At 37.0% G+C, this 18,491-nt stretch overlaps 4 protein-coding genes across 7 annotated transcripts; all 4 read left to right on the top strand.

Annotated features, from left to right (window-relative positions):
* Positions 1–1,875: 1,875 nt before the first annotated feature.
* LOC307001120 (UDP-glucuronosyltransferase 2C1-like) lies at positions 1,876–7,460 on the top strand. Of its 4 annotated transcripts, none has more exons than XM_079617295.1 (2): positions 1,876–1,994; positions 4,311–7,460. In XM_079617295.1, exon 2 carries the CDS (start codon positions 4,316–4,318, stop codon positions 5,909–5,911), a length of 1,596 nt encoding a protein of 531 aa, XP_079473421.1. In that variant the 5' UTR covers positions 1,876–1,994; positions 4,311–4,315; the 3' UTR covers positions 5,912–7,460. The 4 variants fall into 4 exon arrangements, with proteins under 4 accessions (XP_079473421.1, XP_079473422.1, XP_079473420.1 ...); XM_079617296.1 differs by lacking the exon at positions 1,876–1,994 and adding an exon at positions 2,193–3,732; XM_079617294.1 differs by lacking the exon at positions 1,876–1,994 and adding an exon at positions 3,836–4,118 and having other exon boundaries at positions 4,311–7,454.
* A 540-nt stretch (positions 7,461–8,000) lies between these two features.
* Positions 8,001–14,957, top strand: LOC307001121 (UDP-glucuronosyltransferase 2C1-like). The gene is made up of 3 exons (XM_079617297.1): positions 8,001–8,026; positions 8,412–8,544; positions 12,778–14,957. The coding sequence occupies exon 3, from the start codon at positions 12,783–12,785 to the stop codon at positions 14,376–14,378; it is 1,596 nt and encodes a 531-aa protein (XP_079473423.1). The 5' UTR covers positions 8,001–8,026; positions 8,412–8,544; positions 12,778–12,782; the 3' UTR covers positions 14,379–14,957.
* LOC307001122 (UDP-glucuronosyltransferase 2C1-like) lies at positions 9,208–11,326 on the top strand. The gene has a single exon (XM_079617298.1). The coding sequence runs from the start codon at positions 9,229–9,231 to the stop codon at positions 10,822–10,824; it is 1,596 nt and encodes a 531-aa protein (XP_079473424.1). The 5' UTR covers positions 9,208–9,228; the 3' UTR covers positions 10,825–11,326.
* A 371-nt stretch (positions 14,958–15,328) lies between the features above and the next one.
* LOC307001119 (UDP-glucuronosyltransferase 2A3-like) lies at positions 15,329–18,234 on the top strand. The gene is made up of 2 exons (XM_079617292.1): positions 15,329–15,770; positions 16,143–18,234. The coding sequence occupies exons 1-2, from the start codon at positions 15,764–15,766 to the stop codon at positions 17,741–17,743; spliced, it is 1,608 nt and encodes a 535-aa protein (XP_079473418.1). The 5' UTR covers positions 15,329–15,763; the 3' UTR covers positions 17,744–18,234.
* The last annotated feature ends 257 nt before the right edge of the window (positions 18,235–18,491 follow it).

Here is an 18,491-nt window from a genome sequence, read left to right as displayed (position 1 = left end):
ACAGTGCATTTTTGATTTGCTTTATACTTGCAAAAAAAATATGAAAATGCATCTACATCAACATTTATGTGAAATCTGCCCACTCGTTTCGACTGCATGGCACAGAAAAGATGACACAATGTTCTGGTAAACAGCACATGGAGAAGCATCAGATCTGTTGAATACTCAAACGAAGCATCCACCACCCGCCCCCAACCAATTTTACGCCACTTGGAACCCTCCACACACCAGCAGAATCTTAATCAACAGAGGTTACTGCAGATCATGCCGCTTTAATTGATAGCTAGGGATGCCAGCTGAATTTCAAGCTTATAGGTGATAGTATCACATCACCGGAAATGAGTGATACCTCATTATTTCGAGATGTCAGGAGGAGAAAGTAGTACAGAAAAGAGATTAACATGAAATGCAAAATTAATGACGGCATGCAGAGGGTTCTCCCAAAGAGAATTACATAAATAATATACTCACTTCAAAAATCAGTTTCTTAATCAGTATTTTTGACTTGTTTTCCCTTTAAAATATCCTTAAAACAAGATATACAGTATGCAAATGAGAAACAAAACTGCATAAGATATTAAGAATTGTTTTCAGAAAATATATCTTATATTAAATTTATTAACATCTTACCCCACTCTCCGACTGCTTTCTTAAAGCATAAATTTAAATAAACTTGGTCAGATTTATGCTTAAAGCAAGAAAAACAATCGCAGGGAAGGTAATTTGCCTAAATCCAAGATATATTACATGAAAACAAGCCTTAATGTCTTATGCAATTTTCTCTTCTCAAGTAAATTAATATTGTTTCTTCTTTTTTTAAGGATGTTCAGATGTAACTGGAATACATAAATACTGATTAAGGAAATTATTCTATTTCTGATAATTATTCTAAATTATCAGAATTAGAAGAATTTTACATGCACTCACAACTTCCACAAGGCATTCGTGCTATTGCAGTCTTATTTAAATGACTCTTTTTACATGGGGCTGTTTTTCACCGTGTGTTTGAAAAGTGCTTTCCAACCAATTTTTCTAATCATAAATAATGCAGCCTAATTATGCTTACTGAATTTGTATGTGAAAAGAGAGAAAGAAAAAGAAAATTATGTTTGACCATCACTATAATACCATGAGATCACAAAAATTAAAATGACATGACTTCAGATAAAAAAATTATAATGATTTAAATCAAGATTACAGTATTAGCCAATAGGAATTAGTACCAGATAGACAACAGAGGTCTGAACCTTAAAACTCTGTGTGAGTTTTTAAGGCAACATACAGCAACCAACAAATTAAATGAGCTCCAAAGAGGCAAAATAGTCAGTGTCCAAATTTCCAGTCTGTCACCAAAACCACAGCATATTTTTTTTTCATTTGGGGCAAATCATAAAAATAACAATGATAAAATAGGATATGGCAAAATAGGATAAACTTCTTCAAAGGAAAGTTGCAAATGACATTGAAGTACAGGCTCAAACATTATCGCAAGTTTGTAAAAATCACTGAAACTTTATGGACAGAGGTGCAGGGAGCAAATTTGAGTTTTATATCTAAATGTATTTTCTCTCTTTCTGTATGATTAATAGATGTGTCAGGCTTTCCCATGAAACGACCTCATTCACTTTACGAAGCTGAGTGAACGGAGTTGAATAATGGAGCTGTTTAAACTTGTCATGTTTGTTCTTCAGATCAGCCTTTGTTTGTGTAAAGTTTCATTTAAAACACTGATGTGCATGTAAATGCATGTAATAACTTCTGATCTGCTGACAAGTAGTGAATGGACAGTCACTACAGTCCTTTTCAGACCCTTCCATAACCTTTTATGTAACCAGAACCATATCCTGTAAATCTGTCATATCACTCAAAAACCCAAGGGGGAGGTGCCCCAGGCACTTTTTTAGTAAAAAAAAAGGAGAAAATATTATGTATCTGGCTGAAGGAAAAGAACGTGTTTAAAAAGCTGCAGGACGTTGTGGAAGTTTTCTTCTGACGTGAGTTATCATATTGATTTCTAATAGGCTACATAAATGAGAGCAAGTGTTTAAAGTTTTGACTATACACGGAAGCCTATGTTTGCCGACTGTTTTTTTTTTTTTTTTTTTTTTTTGCATTGCCTGGAGTCGTGCAAGGTGTTATTTCAAATTGCGCTGCTTTGTTATTCGTGAAAGCATCGATGGTTTTGAATGAATTTTGATTTGAATTGAACGAATCGTTCTCGTGCTATAGTTTCATGCACTCGCTCGTAGGCTATCTTTCGTTTGACGCAGCCTACTGTTCACGCATTCCTGTTTTGTTTCGCATGAACGAATCACGAATGCATTCTGTACGACTGCGGTTAAATCTACTGAACGAATGTGGAACGTTTGGACAAAACTACTGAACGACCGTCACGTGAATCAGTCTCGTTCATATGGCTTAGAAGCGAGGAAACGAAGGAAGAATTATGAATGTGCAAAAGTAACTATGCCTACTGTACAGTTGAATTCTCTGTTGTCGTCTGTGGGAAAAACACTAAACACACTTAATAATCTGAAGTCTCGTAGTAGTAACACTCTTTGATTCGATTGTTATAAACTCACTCATTAGGCTACACCCCAAAACACGTTGCCTAAGTAACCAACAAGAATCGTGATGTGCTTATTTATTTAAGCGAACAAAACGGAATTAAACTTTTTAGCGAAAATCAAGAGATTGTATTCACTGGAATTGATAACAATCCCCACCAATGCACTGTTCAAATGATCTAGCTAGCTGTAACAGATATGTAGCCTAATGTTGCAAACATTTAAAAATATATATTGATGGTTGGAAAATGGTTGTTTCCTGGGGCATCTGGTACTTTTCAGAAACAAGCAAGCACAGATGATTGCTATGCTATCAATGGCAAAAGGTGTACTTTATTATTTTGTTGTCTATAGTGTTCCTTCAAAGCAGCTGAGCTGCCCAACTATCAAGTCTACTCAACTTGACCAAGCTGTGTATTTGCACAGTTTTAAAAATTCTTAAGGTAAAAGACAAAGGTTATAAACTAAAGATCTGCTAAAGACATGCTTTAACTCCCTTGGCTGTTTGCTCCTATTGGGCACACTGAATACATCAAAGAGTACTTTGAAATATAACTCCATATCTCTAGTTAAATACCCTTTGGTCCCTTGAAAACATGAACTTTCACTCACACACTGCAGTATGCATGTACAACAGTACTGTTGTGGGAGTGAACAAAAGGACAAAAGAAGAGTAAACTGTGACTTATGTTACAACTTAGCCATGATTTAGCATGTCACGTTTTCATGGGTCTGTTTTCTGAGAGAAAATATTTGAGAGCTCATAATAAACCTGGGTAGACTTCCAGTCAAGGTTAAAAAAAAATCTTATGGAAAATCTTCAAGGCCAAAGTGTATTCTGCCATGGGATACCGATCCTTTACTCTCATCATCAAAAGTAACATAAAAAATAGGGAATTTAACTCATCATCAAAAGTAAAAAATAAAATAAAAGAAGATTTATTGCATTTTATTGCAGTTAGTTTAAGCTTCGAGATATGCTACTTTCTGCTTGGGTATTATTTTCATATTATAGTGAAAGGGTATTTAATTTTGTAATGCTATTTATTTATTTATTCATTAATTTATTTATTCATTAATTTATTTATTACATGTATTCAATAGAACAGAGCAACAGGAGAGCGTGGCACTATAGCAACACCAAGGTCATGGGTTCAATTCCCAGGTAATGCATGAACTGATAAATATACAGTATACCTTTAATACAAGTCACTTTGAATAAAAGCTTCTGCCAAATGTACAAATGTAAATGTTAAGTAGAAATACTTTAATTTGATAGAACTGGGGCAGAGATGAAGATGAAGGAGTTCTGAATCTGATATTGTCCCACAGTTGTAACGTTGAATGGTAGCTTATTAACTAGTCTCTGCATGGAAATGCTCTTTTCACCTTTAAAGACTGAATGACCCTTCACTCACATACTACAGTATTTATGTGTCTTGTCATGCACATTGAGGCAGAAGGAGAGTAAGCTGTGCTTGTACTTCTTTGACTTACCTTACACTCAACAAAGTGGTTCTGGTAATGATTTTGTAGTCTACATTTTCATGGGTAAGAACATGTTTCTTGGTACGTATGAAACAGCTTATGGATCAAAGGAGCAATAACTCCTAATGTTGACCAGACTTATTCGACTTTTTAAATATCAAATGGTTAAGTCCTTCTTTAAATTGTTTCTACAAATATAATGTGACATGCTCAAGTCTTTCAGTGGATCACTCTTGTTCCCTTCCTTTACCACAGGTGCCATGAACAAACAGATTTTTCAGTCATGTGGCCAAATCTGGATAGTCCTCCTGCTGACGACTGTCCCAGTTGTTCAGAGCGGGAAGGTTCTTGTCTTTCCTGTGGATGGCAGTCACTGGGTCAACATGAACATCTTGATTGAAGCACTTCATGCCAAAGGTCACAATATTACAGTCATTCGGATGGCAGACAGCTGGTACATCAAAGAATTCTCTCCTCACTACACATCAATCACCATAAGTTTTCCTGGAGGATTTGATGAAGAATTCTTTGAGACGTTTGCATTGAGACTCATGAAAATTATGAGGGAAGGTTCCACATGGGCTCGTCTCAAGCTGGAGATAGAGATGTGGGCAAGTACTTTTGAGTTGACAAAAGTAGAAAGTGAGATGATAATCAGTATGATGGAAGACCAGCAGCTGATGCAGGCCTTGAGGGATGCCAAGTATGATTTACTCCTTACAGATCCACTCTTGTTTGGAGGCGTCCTTTTGGGCCATTTCCTGAAACTGCCCATTGTCTACAATGTCCGTTGGACAATGTATAGTGAAGGTCATTTTGCAATAGCTCCTTCTCCACTTTCTTATGTTCCTTTTCCAATGGTGGAGTTATCAGACCACATGAGCTTTTTTCAAAGAGTGAAGAATGTAGTAATGTACACTGTAGCTGAAGCACAAGGCGCTTTCCTGTTTGCTCCACATTATAATGCACTTTGTGAACGGTTCATTGGCCCAGGAGTGTCCTTCCTTACCTTAGTTCAAAGTGCTGATCTGTGGCTCCATAGAGTTGATTTTATTTTTGAATTCCCGCGTCCCACTATGCCAAACATCGTCTACATGGGAGGTTTTCAGTGCAAGCCATCAAAGCCTCTTCCACAAGATCTGGAGGACTTTGTGCAGAGCTCTGGGGAGCATGGTGTCATCATCATGTCTCTGGGCACTCTCATTGGTCAGCTTCCTGATGATGTGGCAGAGGCAATTGCTGAAGCTTTTGCAGAACTTCCACAGAAGATCATCTGGAGGTACAAAGGAAAGAGACCATCTGCTCTAGGGAACAACACCTTAATGATGGACTGGATGCCTCAGAATGATCTTCTGGGTCATCCTAAGACCAGAGCCTTTGTGGCACATGGAGGAACCAATGGAATTCAGGAAGCCATCTACCACGGGGTACCTATCATTGGATTTGGGCTGATTTTTGACCAGCCGGATAATCTTTCTAAAATGAGAGTAAAGGGTGTAGCCAATAATGTAGACTTTGCCACAGTGGATAAGGACTCCTTCCTTAAAACTGTCAAAGAGGTCCTTTATGAGCCCTCTTATCGGGAGAACATGCAGAGGCTCTCGAAGCTTCACAAGGACGTCCCAGTGAAGCCTCTGGACAACGCCATCTTCTGGATTGAGTTTGTTATGAGGCACAAAGGTGCCGCTCACTTGCGCACAGACTCTTACAAAATGCCCTGGTACTCTTATCACTCTGTTGATGTCATTCTGTTCCTGCTTTCTGCTGTGTCACTCATAATCCTGACTATATATGCGGTTATCAAGTATTTCTGCTGCAGAATATGCATGAGAAAAACAAAAAACAAAAGTGAATGACTTTACTTGTTTATTTTTAATTTTGATTAATCGTTTACAGCTGTACAGTAACTGTAATCCGTTACAGTTACTGGGAAAAAAATTGTAATTCATTTACAGTTACTTATGAAAATGTTAACGATTACAAAGGGGGTAACATCTGAATATTTTCTGTAAAAAAGATAAGATATGTTGAATAATTTTAAATTGTTGCTTTGCCTGTTTTTGATGTGCATGATGCCTCCTGCCATTTAAAGGCCATTTGAGTAATGATGCTATTCTGATGTTTTTGATTGGCTCTCTTGTTTGAACTTGCAGTGCACCACGTTGGCCAGTTACACCAATCCACATTGCTGCTGAAAGCTTTAGGCAACAACCTGTCTAAGATTTGCCATCATGGCGTGTGATAAAAATGCGTCCCAGTGCTGGACGACCTCAGAATGACCTCAAAGTAAAGAGAGGTCGCTAAAGTCTGATTTTGTGGTGGCTGTGCTTTAAAATTAAATTATTATAATTATTTCAAGTGATGAGGGATTTTGAAAGCCTGACAGTAATCAGTGTTGAGTACTATTGTAAGGTTAACCCTGCCTTGTTTAAATGTCTGAAAATGATTAACAGTTGAAAACATTCATTAGAAATGTAGAAAAGTTACATTACTTTAATAAAGAAATTGAAATAGTAACACTATATTACATTTTAAATAGGGTAACTTGTAATCTGTAACCTATTACATTTTCAAAGTAACCTTCCCAACACTGCCTACTGCATTTACAACACAAAACATACAGCATGACCAGCTTTATTCGCTTATCGAAAGAATGACTCGTCATAAGCCGATTCTTTAGTGAATCAAAACATAAAGCACTGTATCCCGCTTTCTGAACAAATGAATCAAATGCTGAATTCCTAACCGGGTACTCACAAACTCTTACTATTTTTACCATATGGTTATATGGCAGGAATTCAGCAAAATACATACAGCGCCACAGTCGATTCTTCTTATGCCCTAATAAATAAGTCGATTATTTTTAGTCAATCAATAACATACATTGACTGACCAATGTATTCCAAATGATTATCGCATGAATGACTCCTTGGAGCAATTTCTTTTTAGTCAATCACACAGATACACTTTGCAACTTAGACTACTGTGTTATGTTGTACTCAAGATGCATTAAGTTTAAATAGGTTACTGTATGCTCTTTGAAGGACAGTACTATGAGGTATGACTTTTGTCAGCATGCAGCTATTTTATTTTTTAAAAATGATCGACTGAAATAATTCACATTTTGTGATTTAGTTTGATAAAAAAAAATATTTCAAATGTTTTTTTGTAATACTATAGTAACAATTAAATGCATATTGCTGTGCATATTAGGTGTGCACAAAGTAAGTGAGAGACACAGGAGAGCGGTTGTATCAAGCACACACACTTCTAGAATGTCCTCTCTCTTAAGAAGCTTAGTTCAGGTCATTTTGCTGAATCAGTTTGATTCAATTTCCTATAGGGCATTTTACATGTTCTTTTTTCCTGTACTTTGAAAATAAAATACAGTTGTTTTGTTACAGTAAGTGCTGTTGTTTTCCATTAGGCTATGTTTTCGATCTCTTGATTGTGTTTGTGCCAAAGACATTCTGGTGTTTCTTGTCAAATGCACTATAGTACTGTAGAAATTAAGTATTGGTCATTTAAGTATCTTCAGTGAACTTAGCTATAAGTAAGATAAAATTACATGACAATTTTACATGGTAGCTTATTAACTAGGGCTGTGCAGGTAAATGCCCTTTGCCCTGTTAAAGACTGTTAAATGAATGTACATATCAGCATGCACAACGAGACCAAAACAGAGTAAATGCTTGTAGTTTTGTTAGTTACACTACATTCCAGGCCGATCTGCTACATATTCATAGGTAAGAATATATATTTTTATAATGAACAGCATAGAAATCACAAGGAACAATAGTACTTAATATTACAAGTAGATATGTTTGCGGTTTCCACACCAATTAGAAAAATGAGAACGTTTGAGATTTTTTATTTGGCATTTGCCTTGCGAAAGCTGTTTTTTTTATGTTCATATGGGTGATGTTTTCCCCTTTATTACAGGTTTGAATGCCATCTAGTTACCAAACCAGGTGAGTATATGTTCTTGGTTACTAGAACTAAATGTTGTGTCATGTCAAAAAATTCAATATTTCTTTTTTTCCCCTGTTGATTCTATAATACAATCACTTTAAGGCTGGAATACACTACATGATTTAAAACCTGAACAGATTTTTAAAAGACTGCATCATACACTTGCTAACTTTGTTAATGGTTACAAAAAATGGGCATCATACTGCATAAACAACAGAGTATTATACACACAGACTTTCAAAATGTTCTGAACACCAAGTTTTCAATGAGAACGGCACATTTTTTATAACGACACAAGTGTGATGAGGCGCTGAGCATCTATTTTTTTGAAGAACGTTCAACTTCGGGTGAAACGCAGGCTCATCACTGTCTCTTTTTACCCAGCCGTCCAAGCACAGTGAGGGAAGGCCGGGACAAAAACCACACCGACCAACCGTCCCATTCTCTTTGTACAACGGCAACAGACGACAACAAGAAGCACAACAACGGAACAAAGTAATTGAAAACAAGAGCCAGAGTAAGTACTTTATATTCTATTGACATTTTTATATTAAGAAAACACTACTAGTGATACTAATAGCAAAAATTTCGATATTCCGTATCAGCACATATAGCGTCTTAACAAAAAAAACTTAAGACAGTGTGCTCTCAAGCGCCTGCAACAAGGCATTTTTAGAGAAATTTTCAGCTGACTAAAAACGCTTTGGTGGACACACAGCCTAACAAACTTATGCAGAAACATGCAGCTTGTTGCTATAGACACAAAACAAATGAGAGAAAAAAAAACGCTTACAATTTCAAACATGTTTGATATCTTCCTACTAAATAGAATCATAGTCTTAAAATTTTTTTTTATCTGTTCCTATAATACACTACACAATTTTTTTGCGAAATCTGTCAGCTCTTAAGGCCTAAAATCTGCAGACTGGCTCTGACTTTCGGTAACTAGCATTGACAGATAGTAGCAAAAAACTGCAAAAGTTGTGTAGTGGTTTCTTTGCTATGACTCCTTTCAGTGCAGCTGCCCTGCCGCAAAGCTTGCTAGTATTTCACTTCACAATCTGATCAAATATTTCACATTTGCAGATGCAATGTTCAATGAACAATTTACACTTCACTAATATTACAACTTGATATATTCAACTGGTTCCAATAGTCTGTCGGGACATTATTGTTACTCTGTTGCTTTACAGCAGGTGTCATGAACAAACAGATTTTACAGATATGTGGTCAAATCACATTAACCCTCCTGCTGATGACCGTCCCAGTTGTTCAGAGCGGGAAGGTTCTTGTCTTTCCTGTGGATGGCAGTCACTGGGTCAACATGAACATCTTGATTGAAGCACTTCATGCCAAAGGTCATAATGTTACAGTCATTCGGATGGCAGACAGCTGGTACATCAAAGAATTCTCTCCTCACTACACATCAATCACCATAAGTTTTCCTGGAGGATTTGATGAAGAATTCTTTGAAGGATTTGCATTCAGACTTATGGAGATTCTGAGGGAAGGTTCCACCTGGGCTCGTCTCAAGCTGGAGATAGAGATGTGGGAAAATATTCTAAAGATGTATAAAATAGAAAGTGAGTTGATAGTCAACATGTTTGAAGACCAGCAGCTGATGCAGTCTTTTAAAGATGCCAAATATGATTTGATTCTTACAGATCCAGCCATGTTTGGAGGGGTCATATTGGGTCATTATCTCAAACTGCCCATTGTCTACAATGTCCGTTGGACAGTTTACAGTGAGGCTCATTTTGCAATAGCTCCTTCACCGCCTTCTTATGTTCCTTTACCAATGCTGGAGTTATCAGACCGCATGAGTTTTTTGGAAAGAGTGAAGAATGTTTTGATGTACATCATAACTGAAGCACAAGTTGATTTCCTGATTGCTCCAACTTATAATGCACTTTGTGAGCGATTCATTGGTCCCGGAGTACCTTTCTTTTCTTTACTTCAGAGTGCTGATCTGTGGCTCCATAGAGTTGATTTTATTTTTGAATTCCCGCGTCCCACTATGCCAAACATCGTCTACATGGGAGGTTTTCAGTGCAAGCCATCAAAGCCTCTTCCACAAGATCTGGAGGACTTTGTGCAGAGCTCTGGGGAGCATGGTGTCATCATCATGTCTCTGGGCACTCTCATTGGTCAGCTTCCCGATGATGTGGCAGAGGCAATTGCTGAAGCTTTTGCAGAACTTCCACAGAAGATCATCTGGAGGTACAAAGGAAAGAGACCATCTGCTCTAGGGAACAACACCTTAATGATGGACTGGATGCCTCAGAATGATCTTCTGGGTCATCCTAAGACCAGAGCCTTTGTGGCACATGGAGGAACCAATGGAATTCAGGAAGCCATCTACCACGGGGTACCAATCATTGGATTTGGGCTGATTTTTGACCAGCCGGATAATCTTTCTAAAATGAGAGTAAAGGGTGTAGCCAAGAATGTAGACTTTGCCACAGTGGATAAGGACTCCTTCCTTAAAACTGTGAAAGAGGTCCTTTATGAGCCCTCTTATCGGGAGAACATGCAGAGGCTCTCGAAGCTTCACAAGGACGTCCCAGTGAAGCCTCTGGACAATGCCATCTTCTGGATTGAGTTTGTTATGAGGCACAAAGGTGCCGCTCACTTGCGCACAGACTCTTACAAAATGCCCTGGTACTCTTATCACTCTGTTGATGTCATTCTGTTCCTGCTTTCTGCTGTGTCACTCATAATCCTGACTATATATGCGGTTATCAAGTATTTCTGCTGCAGAATATGCATGAGAAAAACAAAAAACAAAAGTGAATGATTTTTAACACAATGTTGACACAATGTGTTTTTTACATAAAGACATAAGAGTCGCAATAGCTGTATTGTTTCTGTTAGACTATATTCAAACCTGTTTTCAGTAAATAATCAGGTCGATCTCTTAATCAAAATTACATTTTATATGGTGATTTTTACATTTTTATTCATTCTAATCATTATATTTGTATGCATTATGCTATAATCTTTACTCACTATAGGTACAAATCTTGTACAAATATTTATTGTATGCAGTGTATCACATCATTCAATGGTCAGATATTTCCTAATATTCACCATCTTGCGTCTGTTATCGACTGTGGTGATACTGACCTCCGAGATTTTCACTATTAATATTACTCTAAAGTTGTAGTGTTCTTGCTCCTGATCACCCTGTCATCATTTATTCTGTAATAAAAACCAGCTGAACGTACATTCATTCTTATATACATTATATACCGAGCCCTGGTGGTGGAAAAAAAACGAGATGGGAGGGAAAAATATATTTCAAAACTTTTGCATTCTTCAGAGAAACTTTGCATACTCTCGCAAGGACCTCAAAAGTTTTACTAGGGAACGCACAGTTTTTCGGGGGAACGGAAAAGCATAGATTTTTTTATTTGTGTTTTATTTGTGTGATGGCAAAGCTGAATTTTCAGCATCATTATTCCAGTTTTCATAGTCACATGATCCTTCAGAAATCATTCTAATATGCTGATTTGCTGCTCAATAAACATTTTTATTATTATCAATGTTCAAAACTCGTGTGCTGCTTAATATGTTTGTGTGAACCATGATATATTTTTTAGGGTTATTTGATGAATAGAAAGTTTAAAAGAACAATTTATTTGAATTAGAAATCTTTGTAACATCATAAATGTTTGTAGCCTACTGTCACTTTTGATCAATTTAATGCATCCTTGCTGAATACAAGGATTCATTTCTTTAAAAAAAAAAAAAGTACTGACCTGACACTTGAACAATTTATAGATTCCAATTATAGTGCAGTGTATTAATTAATAGTGTATTGTTCATTAAATTGGGTAGCCAGATCACAGAGCACAGTGCCTGTTGTCGCTTTCACATTATGTTGTGAGAGCAGAGTAAAAAGAAAAGGCCAAGTACCCATAATCCAGCACTTGATAGAACAAAAAGAGCTCTTGTCACAAGAGTTCTTATTATATCAATGTCACTTTAAAAATTCAGAACATCACTGTAAATTACTAAAGGATAAAAACAGAGCATGACAGGAAATTTACAACCCAGTCCATCAAAGTAACGGATAATAATTATTTGCAGTGCAACCTCTGGCTTAGTCAGATCTATGCGTTTAGCGGTCTTATAAACAGACACGATTGCAGCAAAAATGTCTCCCAAAGTTGTTATTAATGTATTGTGGGATTTATTCATTTTTTTACCTACCTGGACTTGACATTGTGCTAAATTGTTAAAATTCTAATATCTAAATAGTTGGGGATTTTATAGCTTTCACTTTTTGTTGCAACTTGACACATTCTTTGTTTAAATAGATCACATGGCTGTGACTTTAGTTTTTATTCTATTATTCTCATTGTGATAAATTTACTGAATGCAATATCCACTTCTTTGTTCTTAATAAGTTACAAAAAGAAACATGACTTCTACTACTGTACAAGCACCATAGTTAACTAAATGAGCAAGTTCAATTGAAGTGGACACTTTGCAGCCTATATGTCATCGCTTACAGTCAAAATATATACAAAAGAATGCATTTTTATATAAGCAACAAAAATAAATATTAACACCCTGGAATACAAAATAATGTAATAATAAAAAAAAAAGTATTATTATTGTGAAAATATTGTAAAACATCTGGGCAAAAAAAAGGTGATAAATTTTTTTTTGTACAGCTGAATTCTAGCTGTCCTTAAATTATGCACATATGCAACTAATTTTAAAATGTGCTTTCTTGCAACAGGAACTATGAATGGACAGGTTTTTCAGGTGCTTGGGCCAATCATGCTAACCCTCCTGCTGACGACTGTCCCAGTTGTTCAGAGCGGGAAGGTTCTTGTCTTTCCTGTGGATGGCAGTCACTGGGTCAACATGAACATCTTGATTGAAGCACTTCATGCCAAAGGTCACAATATTACAGTCATTCGGATGGCAGACAGCTGGTACATCAAAGAATTCTCACCTCACTACACATCAGTCAATCTCAAATCTGATGGAGGATTTGGTGAAGAATTCCTGGATATGTTTGCATCCAGACTTATGGAGATTCTGAGGAAGGGTTCCACATGGGCTCGTCTGAAGGTGGAGATAGAGATGTGGGAAAGTTCTTTGAAGATGATTAAAACAGAAAGTGAGATGATAGTCAACATGTTTGAAGACCAGCAGCTGATGCAGTCTTTTAAAGATGCCAAATATGATTTGATTCTTACAGATCCAGCCATGTTTGGAGGGGTCATATTGGGTCATTATCTCAAACTGCCCATTGTCTACAATGTCCGTTGGACATTGTATGATGAAGGTCATTTTGCAATAGCTCCTTCTCCACTTTCTTATGTTCCTTTTCCAATGCTGGAGTTATCAGACCACATGAGTTTTTTTCAAAGAGTGAAGAATGTAGTAATGTACATCATAACTGAAGCACAAGGCGCTTTCCTGTTTGGTCCATATTATAATGCACTTTGTGAACGGTTCATTGGCCCAGGAACATCCTACTTTCCTTTAATTCAGAGTGCTGATCTGTGGCTCCATAGAGTAGATTTTATTTTTGAATTCCCGCGTCCCACTATGCCAAACATCGTCTACATGGGAGGTTTTCAGTGCAAGCCATCAAAGCCTCTTCCACAAGATCTGGAGGACTTTGTGCAGAGCTCTGGGGAGCATGGTGTCATCATCATGTCTCTGGGCACTCTCATTGGTCAGCTTCCCGATGATGTGGCAGAGGCAATTGCTGAAGCTTTTGCAGAACTCCCACAGAAGATCATCTGGAGGTACAAAGGAAAGAGACCATCTGCTCTAGGGAACAACACCTTAATGATGGACTGGATGCCTCAGAATGATCTTCTGGGTCATCCTAAGACCAGAGCCTTTGTGGCACATGGAGGAACCAATGGAATTCAAGAAGCCATCTACCACGGGGTACCAATCATTGGATTTGGGCTGATTTTTGACCAGCCGGATAATCTTTCTAAAATGAGAGTAAAGGGTGTAGCCAAGAATGTAGACTTTGCCACAGTGGATAAGGACTCCTTCCTTAAAACTGTCAAAGAGGTCCTTTATGAGCCCTCTTATCGGGAGAACATGCAGAGGCTCTCGAGGCTTCACAAGGACGTCCCAGTGAAGCCTCTGGACAACGCCATCTTCTGGATTGAGTTTGTTATGAGGCACAAAGGTGCCGCTCACTTGCGCACAGACTCTTACAAAATGCCCTGGTACTCTTATCACTCTGTTGATGTCATTCTGTTCCTGCTTTCTGCTGTGTCACTCATAATCCTGACTATATATGCGGTTATCAAGTATTTCTGCTGCAGAATATGCATGAGAAAAACAAAAATCAAAAGCAAATGATTGTTGATTCTTTTACTATTATTGTTATTATTATTATTATTTCATTTTTATAAATTAAATTAATTCATCATATTATGTTTTTAATTTGGTGGGTTAAACACCACAAATCCTGTAACAAATCTGCACTTTGGAGGGCATGTGAAACCCTTTCTTTATACAATAATATATATTTTCTGTACATTGGTACAGTTTGAATGCTTACATGTCTCTCAGAATGAAGCCTTCATCAATATACATATCATTTATGTATATACAGATTATTTAAAAACCAATTAAAGGTTTTGGTTGTCTTGTCAGTTGTCAGACAGTATAATATGTATTCTTATAAATATCTCAATCCAAAACACACACACACACACACACACACACACACACACACACACGTACGTTGTGATATATTAGGAATTGAAATAAAATGTAGTAATAATAATAATCAAATAGTCTTTTATTTTTTGTTGATTTGACTAAGCACATTTTTTTTACAAGAGGGTCCCGATATTGATTATATATCATAGGTGGATCCAAGCATAAACACATTTTATGAACCTCTGCTCTTAGGAATTGGAAGTTCAAGGTTCCTTTATTGCAAAAGGACATATGCATGAAGCCAATAAAACCCAATGTCATCCTTGTTAATAATGGAAAAACATATGTTTTATTTTTATATTGTATTGAATATACAGTATTCATATTGGTTGTTGTACTCATGGAAGTATTATTTAAAAGAGGTATACTGACTAGTCCAAAAAAAAAAAAAAGCTAGATAATCAGGACACTCTTAAAAATTAAAAGCTTTTATTGTCTCACAGCCATTCAAAAAGTTACGACATCTCTCCTACACGTTTCAACATAAGCCTTCCTTAGGGAGAGTCACATGACAGCTGATATACTGATGATGTGATTAACTAAATCAATAATATTACCATCACCTGTGGAAAGCTTGTATGTTACTCTCTACCGTTGGTCATTGTTAAGGTATACTAACTAGTTGACAACTTTATACTTTTTTTGGTATCAGACTTTGTTGGATTAATGCATTTGCAGATTGTTGAAAAGAAATGGATGTTTTTCATTTTAATATTTGTTTTTGTTTTTTTGTTAATGGTTTAGTCCAATGGAAATATTGTCTTCATTTTCTAAACTTCATGTTGTGCCTAAACCCAAACAGTAAAGGGAGTTAGTTTGTACCTTACAATGTACATTTGAATAGTAACTTATTAACTAAATATTTGAAGGGAAATGCCTCTTGCCCTTTACAGATTGTTAAACGAACCTTCACTTACATAGATGTTGACATGCATAGCAAGGACAAGTGCTGTGCTTGGAGTTGGATGACTTGCACTCCATTTAACACAAGTTAACAGATAGATTTCCCATTCTACACAATGATGGGTAAGATTTTTTATTCATTTTTCATTTAAAAAGATGCAGTCTATCTTATTGTGATTCATGTTTATATTGCTATGTAATATTTGAAGGTTTCCCTAAGCAAATAAATATGGGTCCTATATATTAGGTCTGTCTATAATGCTTTTTTTGTTGTTCATGTTTTTAGTTTTTAGTTAATGCAATTAATTTAACATTTTGTTATGCTGAAGTTTGCCTCTAAATATTTCCTATGTGCATTCAATGTATACAGTTCCGTTTTTAAAGCAAGAATACAAGAATCATATATTATGCAGTATTTTAACAATAATTGTTCACATTTACAATCTGGACCATTTTATTTGGAATTGTATCTTTTCTTTTCTTTCTTTGCGACAGGAACTATGAATGGACAGGTTTTTCAGGTGCTTGGGCCAATCATGCTAACCCTCCTGCTGACGACTGTCCCAGTTGTTCAGAGCGGGAAGGTTCTTGTCTTTCCTGTGGATGGCAGTCACTGGGTCAACATGAACATCTTGATTGAAGCACTTCATGCCAAAGGTCATAATGTTACAGTCATTCGGATGGCAGACAGCTGGTACATCAAAGAATTCTCTCCTCACTACACATCAATCAATCTCAAGTCTGAAGGAGGATTTAGTGAAGAATTCTTCAAGGTGTTTGCATCTAAACTACTGGGAATTATGAGGGAGGGTTCGATCTGGGCTCGACTGAAGGTGGAGATAGAGATGTGGCAAAGCTTTTTAGGGTTGCTAGAAGTAGAAAACAAGATGATAGTCAACATGTTTGAAGACCAGCAGCTGATGCAGTCCTTAAAAGAGGCCAAATATGATTTGATTCTAACAGATCCATCCATGGTCCCAGGTGTAATATTGGGTCATTATCTCAAACTGCCCATTGTCTACAATGTCCGTTGGACAGTTTACAGTGAAGCTCATTTTGCAATAGCTCCTTCTCCACTTTCTTATGTTCCTGCTCCAATGCTGGAGTTATCAGACCACATGAGTTTCTTGGAAAGAGTGAAGAATGTAGTGATGTACATCATAGCAGAAATACAGATAGCTATCATGATTACTCCAACTAACAATGCACTTTGTGAGCGATTCATTGGCCCAGGAACATCCTACTTTTCTTTACTTCAGGGTGCTGATCTGTGGCTCCATAGAGTTGATTTTATTTTTGAATTCCCGCGTCCCACTATGCCAAACATCGTCTACATGGGAGGTTTTCAGTGCAAGCCATCAAAGCCTCTTCCACAAGATCTGGAGGACTTTGTGCAGAGCTCTGGGGAGCATGGTGTCATCATCATGTCTCTGGGCACTCTCATTGGTCAGCTTCCCGATGATGTGGCAGAGGCAATTGCTGAAGCTTTTGCAGAACTCCCACAGAAGATCATCTGGAGGTACAAAGGAAAGAGACCATCTGCTCTAGGGAACAACACCTTAATGATGGACTGGATGCCTCAGAATGATCTTCTGGGTCATCCTAAGACCAGAGCCTTTGTGGCACATGGAGGAACCAATGGAATCCAGGAAGCCATCTACCACGGGGTACCAATCATTGGATTTGGGCTGATTTTTGACCAGCCGGATAATCTTTCTAAAATGAGAGTAAAGGGTGTAGCCAATAATGTAGACTTTGCCACAGTGGATAAGGACTCCTTCCTTAAAACTGTCAAAGAGGTCCTTTATGAGCCCTCTTATCGGGAGAACATGCAGAGGCTCTCGAAGCTTCACAAGGACGTCCCAGTGAAGCCTCTGGACAACGCCATCTTCTGGATTGAGTTTGTTATGAGGCACAAAGGTGCCGCTCACTTGCGCACAGACTCTTACAAAATGCCCTGGTACTCTTATCACTCTGTTGATGTCATTCTGTTCCTGCTTTCTGCTGTGTCACTCATAATCCTGACTATATATGCGGTTATCAAGTATTTCTGCTGCAGAATATGCATGAGAAAAACAAAAAACAAGCTACAATAATGATTATCTATCTATCTATCTATCTATCTATCGATCTATCTATCTATCTATCTATCTATTTATCTATCTATCTATCTATCTTCTCAGCTAATTTCCAAACATATGCACCTAATAACAAGAATGCTTGGGGGAATAGATTTGGGAAATAATACATGTTTTTTTACCTGCTCAGTTAGCCATATAATATGCATTTTTACAGTATGTTATACCTTTTCTTTCCAAAAAAGGCATTTTTTGTCAATCGAAAACAACAAAACACATTTCATAACTTGACGTAAACAAGTTTTATTCTGAATGACACACGTAGTAGTGACAGTTTGATTGGGGCAACCTGTGATTGTGATTATGTATTAGAGCACAGTGGTGGTAGATGTCTCTAGTTTATGATTCACATCTTTGACCTTTGTGTTAGCAGCCCAAATTAGGATATCCCCAAAAGCAGGCTTTTCTAGTACAAGTATATCACTTCAGTTGTTTGCTGTTTGTGTTTGTTCTTTAAGTGATATTTCCTACTTCCCACTTCTGAAGTTGTAATTATGAGTTTATTGTGTTCAAGTGCTTTATTGTCAGAAAGAATATAGAAGAATTAATATCCAACTGATTTTTTTATAATCTGTAGTGTTTCATTGCTTGGCAAATAAGCATTAAAGCATACAATATGCTGACTAGATAGTCAACTTGCTTATTTTTTCAGTAGCAAAACTGCAGTACACGAGTTCCACGGGGCGGAGTTGGATCCAGATCTAAG

Source organism: Phoxinus phoxinus (assembly GCF_949152265.1).
Source record: "Phoxinus phoxinus genome assembly, chromosome: 6".
Lineage (NCBI taxonomy): Eukaryota > Metazoa > Chordata > Actinopteri > Cypriniformes > Leuciscidae > Phoxinus > Phoxinus phoxinus.
The sequence above is the reverse complement of the archived record's forward strand: the minus strand, read 5'-3'. Positions and strand labels throughout refer to the sequence as shown.